Consider the following 12,452-nt stretch of genomic DNA (forward strand, 5'->3'; position numbering starts at 1 on the left):
AAGCAAAACAGATAACTGAAGGAAGAGGAATTGAATAAGAGCAGTCTGTGCCAGGGGTCCAGAGCCCCACCTTGACAGAGCGGCAGTCTCTGGGTACCGTCTGCCATTGACACACCAAAAAAATACAACCATGTGATGTGAGTACACCATTCAAGGACATGACAGTCTTGGCCAGCAGAAAAACTCAGAACTTAAAATAATAGAGACCTAACCTCTAGGGAATCAAGCAAGGCTTTGGAGAGGTGAGTGACTATTCTCTGCTAAGTATTTTTCCTTTCTTTTTTTATTTTTGTATTTGTCTGTTGGTGCTCGGGATGGAACCCAGGGGTGCTCTACCCCTGAGCTCCATCCTCAGCCCCCTTTTATTATTATTATTATTATTATTATTATTATTATTATCATCATCATCATCATCATCATCATCATCATCATCATCTTTTAAGACAGGCCCTCACCCATTGTTGGGTCTGGCCTCAAACTTGCCATCCTCCTGCCTCAGCCTCCAGAGTTGCTGGGATTACAGATGTGCACCACTCTGCCCAGCAGTTTTTGAAATTTCAAAATCTGTATTGAATTTAAAATATGTACATATATATGTATGTGTATAAATCACACACACACACACACACATATGTATTTTTTTTCTTTTTTAGTTACAGTAATTGTTTTTAAAAGGAACTTTGTTGTGCACAAGGAGAAAGACATCCGTTGCTGGTTTCCTAGGGGAGATGGCAAGTGGTTCATTCTCAGACCAAGAGCCCAGAAATGGGCTCATGGAGCCTTTGTAGCTGCTGTGTGACAACAGGCAATTCCAAACCACTGCCTCCTCTTTCCTTGTTGTTCTCTGGGCTTTCTTAACAATAGAAATGCCAGCGTGAATGATGGGAGGCGTGGCCCTCTTTCCTGGCTGGCTCTAGGCCAGCTGAATCCTAGAAAGAAAACACAGCCCCTTCTTCTGGCCTGAGTTGTCGGGGCAGTAGTTGAGGACAGCACCAGGGCCAGAGGGAGGCTTGGCCTGTGGGAATGGCAGGGTGGACACCTGGCTGGTGGGGCTGGTCAGGCTCTGCCCTCTGAGTCCCAGGGATCACCTCTCCAAAGCCTGCTGTGCTCCAGGATCCACAAGCAGCTGAAGGAGAGTTGGAAGGAGCTGGCTCAGAACCCTGGCCAGAGACCCAGGGTTTGCAGGCCTCCTCCTTCACCCAGCAAGCACATCAAGAGCTCTTTCATGCCAGGGTGGTGGCTCTACCCATAATCTCAGCAACCCTGAAGGCTGAGATAGGAGGATTCCAAATTCAAGGCCAGCCTCAGCAACTTAACAAGACCTTGTCTCAATAACAAATAAAAAGGGGCTGGGGTTGTAGCTCAGGGGTGGAACGTCCCTGGGTTCAATCCCTATTCCCCCCTCACCCCTACCTCTCCATAGACAAGAGCCCTCTCTGCCCAGTGCTGAGCGGCGCTGAGCCTCTAAGGAGGGTGATATGCTGGCAAGGGTCAGATTCAGCGATGCATTGCCGAGGTGACCCAGGCTGGACAGTGTGGACAGTGACTCTTCCCCTTCTGCTCTCCACTCCAGGGCTCGAAGGCGGCCAAGTCACAGAATCTTGGGCCCATCGGGTGCTCTGGGGAAAGGGGCTGGAAACTTGTCCCAATCTTGGCTTACTCACAACAGGCCCCAGACTGGCTAAGTTCTAATCTCAACTCCAAGGAGACGTTGTCTTCCTGGAGACATACGGCAATGTCTGAAGACATTCTTGACTGTCACCAAAGCAGGGAGGTGCCCACAGACATCTGCTGGGTGGAGGCCGGACCTGCGGCTAAACACTCGATAGTGCACGGGGAGGCCCCACTGTAGAGACAGGAGACTTTGGATGAGGAGCCCAAATGACAGTGGTACCCAGGGTAAGAAGCTCTGCTCTCAGGTGACTCAGGACATCCGTTCAGTGCTGGTGAGTCCCAAGCCCAGCACCCAGCAGGAAGAACTTGTCCTTGATCCTAAGGCCCACCTGTTGACACACCCCCGCATTTTATTATCTTGGACATCAGACGCATCGAGGCATTAACATCGTGTATCCTAATTGAACTGGAGACATCTTTTTTTCTGTTTTAAGCCCACTTAAAAACCCGGGTGCGTCTAACACTCAATGACATTTTAGATCTGTGAGAGGACAACTTGTGTTAAACCGTGGCCTTGGGCTCTTTGCCTCTCCCTGCAGGGCCTCTGCTTTCCCCATTCACAAATTCTGAGCCAGAAGGAGGGTCCTGGCTGAGGGCCTGGCCAGCCCTCTTGGCTCACTAAGGCTCAAAGCTTTCTACCCCGGGGGCTTGAAGATGTCTCTGTGACTCCATCCGCCCACCGGGATGAAAGGGAAGAGAACCCACCAGTCAGGCAATAACAGAATTCAGGATATTTTGATGTCTTCCTTACCCATTTTTGAACCTAAATTTCATAATAAAGAATAAAGTAGTAGCCACATTGGTATTTTTCTCTGTAGGGCCCAGCTAATTTTTTTTATCCCCCCCCCCCTAATTTCTTTCCTCATTCAGTTTTGCAGACAGCTTTCAAGAGGCTGAGATTTCTTCTGGCAAAAGAAATAGAGATGCAACAAAGACACGATGTTGTTTCAAGAATCTCAATTCCCAGCCAGGCCCTGTGGGGATGGGATCCCAGTGACTCAGGAGGCTGAGACAATAGGATCGCAAGTCAGAGGCTAGCCTCAGCAACCTAGAGGGACCCTCAGAAATTTAGCAAGACCCTGTCTCAAGATAAAATAAAAAGGGCTCGGGACCTGTGGCTCGGTGGTAGATGGCCCCTGGGTTTGATCCCCAGTACCGTAAACAGCCATCACACCACCGCTCTGCATCCTTGGGCTGTCAGGGGATGTTTCTCCCATCCCCCACCCCCTCTGGGTTGTGGGGGTGGGCTTGGGTCTTGGTCCCTTTCATTTTTGTTCATGTTTCTGTGAAAGCCACTGTGATGCCATCTTCTCATTCCAAAATATGCGAGCTGTTGTTCTCGGGAACGGGAATCTGGCAACCAGACAAGACAGACACGTTGATTTCTGCTCCCAGGGAACCTACCAAATGGGGCAGTTGCAAACAAGCACATGCACAAAATGTGTCAGGTATTCCTTGCACGTTCTGATGTAAAGAATGTGACAGAGAGTGACTAGGGAATCAGGGAAGGCCTCCATGAGGAAGTGACATTTAGGTCAAGATTTAGGGACAATGACAAGATGGGTGTGTGTGTGTGTGTGTGTGTGTGTGTGTGTGTGTGTAAGGGGGGAAGGTTCTGGGCCATGCACCAGCTAGTGCAAAGAACCTGAGGCAGGACCAAGAGTGGTAGGTTTGAGAACGGAAGGTGGGCCCCTGAGCCTGTCTGGAGGGCAGGGACCAGCTTGGGGTGGTATGTAGATGAGGAAGGGTTTGGTGGGGGCGGAGCCAGCCAAGCCTGGTAAACCTGAGGAATGTGCTGGGATTTCATTCAGTGTTGTGGCTGGGGAGCTAATGCTATGGAGTTGTGCTGTCTGCCCAGGAAGCTGTCAGGCTGCCCTTGGGTGTTAAGACTGTCCTTGGTTAGCTTAGTGGGGGGGGGGGGATTACCTGCAAAGTGGGGGTTAGAGCTGTGTGGAAAACCCAGCCACCTTTCCCAATGTCCCTGGGAGCGCAAAGGAACCCCTCCAAACCCGCAGGAGGCAGATCCTTTTGGGGTGGAGCTTTGTGGGCTTCTGAGAGGGGTTGAAGGACCACCCTTGGCGGGGCTGGTCCCTTCTTGGTGCAGTTGTGTTGGATGTTGCTAAGCAAAGCCAACCAGGTTACCAGGTGGGGAGGGAGAGATCTGGAAACATACCCAACCCCTGCATTCCATTCCACTCTTTGCATGGGGCGAACACTGGCTGGGGTTTTGCCTGCGTTCCCCCCACCTTTAATGTCAGCAGAGTTATGGAGCCGTGTCAACTCCGAAGGGTCTTTTTTTTTTTTTTTTTTCCTGGCCAATGCCAGGATTTCTCAGTGAGAAGGAGTAAAAACCACAACAGAAATCCTGCGATGCTCTTCAGTAACCGCTGCAAATATGAAAAACCCATCTCTGGGCTCGTGGCACATGCACCGTGGAAATATTGATTTGTAGAGAAAGAAATAGTAACAGGCCGAGGGAAAGAAAATGTCAGTGACAAATGAGGTTCTGGGAATGTCACATGTGAGTCCCCGAGTAGAAAGAATGACAGTCCCCAGCACTGTTGACCCGTAGCACAGCGTGTGACCACGGAAACAGTCCATGTTGCTGTCCAACAGGGCAGTCTCTGGCTGCACGTGTTATTGGGTACTTGGGATGTGGCTAGCGTCGATTTGACTTAATTTAATAGCTTTTTAAATTTGGAGGATAATCTTATAGAGGAGTGGTGAAGACAGTACAGGGAGGCCCTATTATGTTCCTTTTCTTAAAAAAAAAATTTTGGGGGGGTTCTGGGGATGGAACCCAGGACCTTGCATGTGCTAGGTGATCACTCTACCACTGAGCTGCACCCCAGGCCTCCCTGTGTACTCTTTGCTCAGTTTCCCCTGTTAATGTCACCTATGACCCCAGTCCACTTGTCAGAATTATGAAATTAACATCACACTTTACTATTCACTCAACATCGGGCCTTATTCAGATTTCATGTTTTTTTTCCACTAATTTCCTTTTCCTGGTGTAAGATCCAATCCTGGCCATCGTGTTCCACTTAGATTTTATTCGAACCTGATTTGTCTGAGTTTAAATAGTCAGCTGTGGCAATGGCAATTCACAGATGATTTTACTAACTGTATCCCACAGAGCAAATGCGGAGAGGGAATTCTCTTCTGAGCCTCTGAGCCCGGGATGCGCATTGAACTTGATTTGAGTATTTCTTAAGGATAGAGGGAATGTCATTTTTAACTGAACTTGTCCCCGGCAGGGGGTTTGGGGAGGTGTTTCAGAAAACTGGGTTCAGGATCTGTTTTTTGCCTAGCTATGGGAATGAGTCCAGCCAGAGCTCCAGAGAACCCAGATGAAAGTGCAGAGAGCAAGTGCCTTTGCAGAGGCGCAAGATCAGGGAGGACCTACCTAGGAGCACCAAGAGCCAGCCAGGAAGATGCACAGACAGACAGCTGTGCTTGTCCTGGGGGAGGGGCTGCAGCACCCAGGCCCTCCCCCTCAACTACACCTTCTGCTCCAGATCAGGAAGCCTTGACCAGCTCACCTGTCACCTTCATGACCACAGCAGGACCCTCTCTCATTGCAGAAGTAGCAAATGGTCAGGCTCCGAGTGGCTTCCACAGCCCTAAACCAGAGATCCCTGTTGACTTCTGAAGTTGCCCTGATGTGCAACCCTATTGGAAAGGGGCATGCTTCTTCCTTTCGAAGCTGTGTTCCTGCGGGCTGGGGCTCTAGGGACTCTACAGAGACCTGTTGAACCTTTGATGCCCCTGGAGCCTAGCCCCAGGTTTGCAACCATTCACAACTGCAGGCAAACACGGATTGACGGGTCCATCTTGGGGAGCACAGTCTACGTCTTAGCCAGGGAGCCGGACAGAAATGACCACAACAGAAAACTGTTTGGGTCAAACTGGTCCCCAAAATGCACCAGGGTAGATAAACCCTGAAGGCTCTGGATGATGAGTGCAACGGAAGGGGGAACCTACAGGGCCTCCCAGGACACAGTACCAGGGGCAAGAGGCGTCCGTGGCGCTCAGAACCATCAGAGATGCTGAGCGCACAACTGACCCCAAAGCTTTCCTGACTCCGGAGTCTGTGTTCCCACAGCCGCAGGTGTGTTTCCCAACGTGGGCTCCAGGGCAGTTCTGCTCTACTGCCCCAGATGGGCTCCGTGTCTGCATAACACCTGGGAGTGCCTGCTGCACATTGATGCTTGTGAGGTTCATGGCATACAGCCCTGTGTTTTAAAAGGCCTACTGTGTGTCAACGATTTGAATGGGAATCATGCAGGCCTTTGTCCTAAGCTTTTTGGACCAAAGGACCCTAGCCCTGACCTTTACTGCTTAGTATTTGCAAGAAACACCCTGAAGACGTGGTGCTCTTGATGACAGCTGGGAGAATGTTCCATTCCACTGTTTTTTATATATGATGATGGGTGGATGGAAGGAAGGAGGGGAGGGAAGGAGAGAGGATGGGTGTAGGGAAGGAAATGCACCAGGGTAGACAAATGCGGAATGCTCTGGAGGTGAGTGCAAGCTCTGGAGGTGAGTGTGACGGAAGGGGAATCTGCAAGGCCTCCCAGGACACAGTAGCAGGGGAGCAAGAAATGATAGATGGGTGGGTTTCAAGAACCTTGGCCTAAGAACTCCAAGGAGGGGTAAGAGGGTGTCAGGGACAGATTTTTTTCTCTTTTAAAATTATTTTATTTTGAGACAAAGTCTGGCTAAGTTGCTTGGAGCCAGGTGCTGAGGCTGGCCTTAAACTGGCGAAACTCCTGTCTCAGCCTCCTGAATCGCTGGGATTGCAGGTGTGCACCACCGTGCCCAACTTTGAGTAACTTTTCTAATGTTCCTTCTTCTCAGCGTTTTTATTTACTTCCTCCCACCTCGACCTCCTTTTCCTCCTTTCTGCCCAAATATCTGTCCCCTCCTCTCATCTTAAATCTCCCAAGCACTCTCCTTATCTGACAGTCCATGAGGAGCTGTGTGCATGTATATGTATGCACCTGTGTTTGTATTTACTTTTGAAGTTACCAACGTTACTACAGAGAGTTTTTGTTCTTTTTTTTTTTTAACTTAAAAAAAGCCTGAGTTTGGCATTTTACATTTCTTATATCCCCAATCTAATTATGTTTCTTAGGGTTATGAGTGATCCTTGACCAATCTTACTTTCCCTCCTGGAGGCCAGAGGTCTCAGAAGTCCCCCACTCTGGCCTCATTTGCTCTGTGGCTGATGCTTGGTGAGTTAGGAGCCCAGAGGATGAGGAATGACAATTATGATCTTCTGGGCCTTCACTGCTCTATCTCCACCGATCAGCTTTCTGAACGTGCCTGGGAGTGTTTAGAGCGAGATGCAACGAGACAGGTTGTCAGAGGAGAGCCGCTGTGTGGGGAGCAATGGTTGAATGGAAAATTAGTTTTTCTTTCCTGGTAATTGTTTTGACATGAGTAGTAATTAGCCAACAGCTAACAAGACCAGAACTGGAGAGAGAACAAGAGATTGGATTAGGGGCAGGGTGCTCCTGCATTTGGTATTCCCTGGCCATTCTTAGTCTACCGGACTAGGAGCCTGGGGGTGCTGGGCTGGGAGACTGACAGCAGCCTATTGGGGGTGCACTTTGAGGTCCTGTGAAGGGGGCAGGTTGGGGTCAGGACAGCTTCTGCCCTCAAGGAGCTAGGAACAACCTTGGTTTTCAGGGACCCAGGGTCATCAAAGACAGTGACATCACCTGCCCGGGTGAAAACGTGTGCATTTCATTTCCATGGACTGAACTGTGGTTCTGTTTTGCATTATCTTTCTCTGGTTTGAGGATCAGGGTGATGTTGGTTTTGTATAGAGGCTGGGAAGCCGGCCACGTTTCTATGCTCTGGTATGGTTTGTGCCTGGGTGTTTCTTTCTTGAAAGCCTGAACAAATTTGCCTATAAAACCGTCTGGGTTCAGTGCCTTTGATAGGGAAGTTCTTTTTTAAAGATTTGGCTCTTTGGGGCATTTCTAGTGTTCCTTGAAACCATGTTGATAATTTGAATCTTATGAAAAATTTGTTTTTTTATTAGCATAGAATTAGAAATCATATGCTCCTCCATTAAAAAAAAAACTCTACTATATTTGTTACTTTTATCTGTTCTGGTTCCCAGTTCTGAGCATTTGTGGTCATTCCCAATTTAAGATGGCTCATTGCCTGTTTTCATTGTGATTCTAACCCCTCCCCGCTGCCCAAACACACCACACACACCAGACACACACACCACATCACACACACACCACATATACACACGCCACTCCATATACACACCACACACACATATCACACACACCACACCACACACACACACACCACACACACACACCACACCATACACACCACACACACACATCCCACAACATACACACATCACACATATACCACATACACCACATGTACTACACACACACCTCACACACCACACACATACACCACACCACATACATCACACGCACACATACCATATACATACACCACACACAGATAAGACGCATACATACACCACAGACACCATACACCACACATACCACACACACCACACACATCACACACCACACATATTACACACCACACACATTACACACACACACACCATACACATACACCACACACAGATAAGACGCATAATACACCACAGACACCATACACCACACATACCACACACACCACACACCAAACACGCACACCACACACATTACACACCACACACATTACACACCACACACATTACACACCACACACATTACACACACATACCATACACATACACGACACAAAGATAACACACATACATACACCACACACATAACACCCCCACACACCACCCACCCACAGCCAGCGCTGGGTCGCTGATGTCACCCCGTTTCCTCACTCACTAATTCATGTTGATATTCCTTTGCTTTATTTCGTTTGGCCTTTTATACTTTACTAAAATCTGAAGTTGAATGTTCAGTCCATTGGTCTTGACTCCTTTGGGCTTGATGATGAAATAATTCAGGCTATGTACCTTCCTCCCGAGGATGACGCAGGCTTTGTCCCACTGGTATTCATGTTTTTCCTTATCATTTTCTTAGTTTTGCATACTTACACTCTTCCATTCTCTTTCCACCTGACGTCACTTATGAGGACATTTTCTTAATTTTCCAAGTGTGTGGGAGTTGGGAGATTGGGAACTTTGTATATCTCTTTCTTTTTTAATCATTAACATCTACTTTTATTGCTTTCTGATCAAAGAATGCGGCCTGTGTTCTCTATGCCTTTGATCATTTATTGACAGTTTATTTGTGGCCTAACCGTGGCCAACATTGTGAGTATTCCGTGGCTACTTGGAAAAAGATGCCATATTTTTTTTTACAGGGTCTGCGGCTTATACGTCTACTTCAATCAGCCTTTTAAATTAAATTATTCGGATCTTACTTCTTCTTATTCTTGTTTATTCGTCAATCCCGGACTGAGAGCAGTGTCCTGAGGTTCTCTCCTGTTGTCTTGGAACTTTCTAGCATTTGTGTCTTACCCCTGTGGGCTCCATGCTGTTGGATTAGTGAAATCTCTCCAGTGTGATGGGATGGAGTTCTTATGGGTCCAGAGCCTCCCTGGCATAGCTTTAGGCCCACCTGAGCAGAGTCCCCCAGTACCCTTGGCACCCCTCTGGAGCCCTGGCCTCCTCTTCTTAAACTGCCTTTTCGCCTGGGTTGATGTGATTGGCCTTGGGCCATTCTCCTGAGGGGCATGGGTGTGGATGAGGCCCAAGCTGGCCACATTGATGGATTCTTCTTCCCCAAGCCACTGCACTAGGACCGTGCTCTGAACCAGTTTTCTCTTTTCTTGGTGTGTGCATGTCCACCCTTCAGGAACATGAACAGACCCTGTGGATGGGGGAGAAGCCAGCGGCCCACCGGCACCCTGCTGAGGGTGGCCTTGCTAGCAGAGGGCTCTGGATTTTCACTGCCAGCTTAGAGAACAGAGGACCTCCCCCCATGTGGGAAGGGTTCCTCCTGACATGGTCCTCACCATCCTAGTACCCCTGGTTTCCTTCCAGCCCTGGCTGCTCCATATTGCAGGTTGGGTGTCCCTTATCTAAAGTGCTTGGAACCAGAAATATTTTAAATTAGGGATTTTTTTTAAATGGGAATATTTGCATATATATAATGAGATATCATGGGGATGGGATCCAAGTCTAAACACAGAATTCATTTATGTTTCATACACACCTTATACACATAGCCAGAAGGTCATTTTATACACTGTTTTTCATAATTTTGTGCATGGCACAAATTTCATGGGGTGGAATTTTCCACTCAGTGCATCACGTGGGCACCCTAGTAGGCATTTTGGATTCTGGATTTTTGGATTAGGATTGTGCAACCTGGGGTCAATGTTAGTGACTCTTAGCCATTTTCTCCTTGACTTCCTGCCTTACTCAAGAGCTTTCCCAAAAAGAATTGTGACACCAGTTATATATCTTGGGACATCACTGGGAATGTCTTCCTCCATTCTGACCTGCACTATCTATATGTGTTGGTGCTAGTTCCAATCCCAGGACAGAAGGCTGGCTGGCTTTCCTAGTCTCCAGAGGTTGTTCAAACTGGTGGTACACAGGGATTAAATTCAAGGACAAAAGCACATCCCTCCCCGTCGTCCCCATCTCTCTCTATTCTGTTTTAATGAAGTACTTCATTACCCACAGATATCCCTTTTGCAATTACCGCCTCATGGGACTGTCAACACCAGAAAAGTAGTTTTGGAGACTCAGTAGAATTACCCTCTTAGCTCATGTAACTGTAGCCAGGAGAGGGCCACACCGCCTTTGGGAACTGTGACTATCTGGGTCCCAGTGCCAACTCGGAATGTCAGGATCATGCAGCAGCATTGAGGGCCCGAAGCTGGCCAAGCGTTGATGCCACAGAGATCAGACACTACAAACCAGGGCTCCCCTGTCCCCACTTGGAGAGCAGGTTTATCCACACACATTGGAAGAATGAGAAGTGTCCTCCAAGAGGCATACGTCCATAGAGGGTAGAATTTTAGAGCCTCTGATTATTTTAATTTTAGCAATAACAAGATTTGAGACTGTCTATATATGATCACCCAGCTAGTAATTGGCAGAGCCAAATTTCATGCCATCCAGTCAATCTAGTTATCATTCCGTCCCAGGGGTTGAGCATCCCTGGCCCCCAAATCTAAACTCGGAACCTTTTTGAACATCCCGAGACTTCTGGATGTTGGAATTTTTCAGATTTTGAATTTGGGGGGTTAAGGATACTCAACCAAGGTTGAGGCAGGGGGATCTCAAGTTCAAAGCCAGCCTCGGCAACAGGGAGGCGCTAAGCAACTCAGAGAGACTCTGTCTCTAAATAAAATATTAAAAAAGGGCTGGGCATGTGGCTCAGGGGTTGAGTGCCCTGAATTCAATCCCTAGTACCTCCCCACGCCCCCCCCCCAAAAAAAAAGGATGCTCAACCAGTGTCTAAAGTCTATGCAAGTATTTCAAAACCCAAAATCTTTCTGGCCCAAGCATTGCAGATCAGGGATACCCAATCTGTACCTACATCACACTGTTCTGAGGGTGGAGAAGTTCTTTAGAGAGAAAGGCAAGATATTGTAGGAAGGTGATGAAGGGGCCAGCTGACTCCACAGAGAGAAAGATGTGACCTTTGACCAGAACCCAAGACTGCAGCTGATTGGTGGCCTGGGCCATTGGACTCTATGACCTCGCCTCTTGTTAAACACCCTCCTGAAAAGAAATTCGGCCCTCTGACCATTCAGTAACTCGGGTGCTATGGATTAGACAGAAGTTTTCTAGCCATTTCCAGCTCCGCAGCTAACCATGAGATCCTGAGAGACCATCTTAGCCATGTGAGGGCCTCCCAGAACCCAGGGAGTGGTGGGAGAAGGCACTGGAATGGCCAAAAGTCGAAGGTGCCTCTTTGTGGCCCCCTCACAGCATCTGAGCCGTGTCTCTGTCCCCGCAGTGAATGGATACCACGCATCAGGGACCCCAGCGCACCCTCCAGAGACTGCCCACATGAGTCTCCGAAAATCCACCGGTGATTCCCAGGTAAGGGGTCCCGTTGAGGGAGGCCTAGGAAGGGGCCCAGGAAGGGTTTGTTGAGAGGGGGATGTCCATGGGAGTCCATGGCTCCAGCCCAGTTCAAACTCCTAGGTGGAAAGTGACTGGTACCTCCGGGGTATTCTAGAGTTTCCTGATGGGGAGAGGGTTGGATCATTGGAGTCTGTTTTCTAGACCATGAGGGTGGTTTGGAAGAGGGGGTGATAGGGTTCTAACTGTCAGGACAGAGGGCTCCATTCTGCTGGCTGCATTCTTTTGACACATATAACCCAGGTTTCTCTTCACTTTTAGAGTGTGGACAGCCGAGTCATTCCCCTCTTTCCATCCCTTACTTACCTCTCCCAAGTCATTCCCCCCTTTCCATCCCTTACTTATCTCTCCCATCCCCAGAGGTTACCCACAATGGTGTTGATTAGTGCCATTCCATCTTCTCACTTGCTGAGCCATCGTAGAGATAGCTAGAGGATGGAAAGCATTGGCAGTGTTTCACAATCCCCAAACCACTTTCTCATTCGCTGTCTCGGTTGACACTTGTACAAGGGCACGAGGTAGATGTCAGTACCATTCCCACGGTGTATGAGACCACGGAGGCGCAGACCGGTGAAGTGACTTGTGCAGGCTCAGGCAGTGACTCAGGTCAGACTGGACCTGAAACCCTGTCCGTGGTTTCCCCAGTGGTTCTAAAGCT

General features: G+C 48.6%; 1 protein-coding gene across 10 annotated transcripts in view; it reads left to right on the top strand.

Annotated features, from left to right (window-relative positions):
• Positions 1-12,452, top strand: part of GAS7 (growth arrest specific 7) — a 224,530-nt gene that overhangs the window by 169,295 nt on the left and 42,783 nt on the right. For 5 of the 10 annotated variants that reach the window (XM_081272597.1, XM_081272602.1, XM_081272600.1 and 2 more), the window contains exon 4: positions 11,667-11,752. The exons of the other annotated variants lie outside the window; for them this stretch is intronic. In XM_081272597.1, coding sequence (XP_081128723.1) covers positions 11,667-11,752 — 86 coding nt within the window. The remainder of the gene's footprint in view (positions 1-11,666; positions 11,753-12,452) is intronic. 10 annotated transcript variants of the gene reach the window in all.

This window comes from Spermophilus citellus (assembly GCF_964194105.1).
Source record: "Spermophilus citellus genome assembly, chromosome: 17".
Classification (NCBI taxonomy): Eukaryota; Metazoa; Chordata; class Mammalia; order Rodentia; family Sciuridae; genus Spermophilus; species Spermophilus citellus.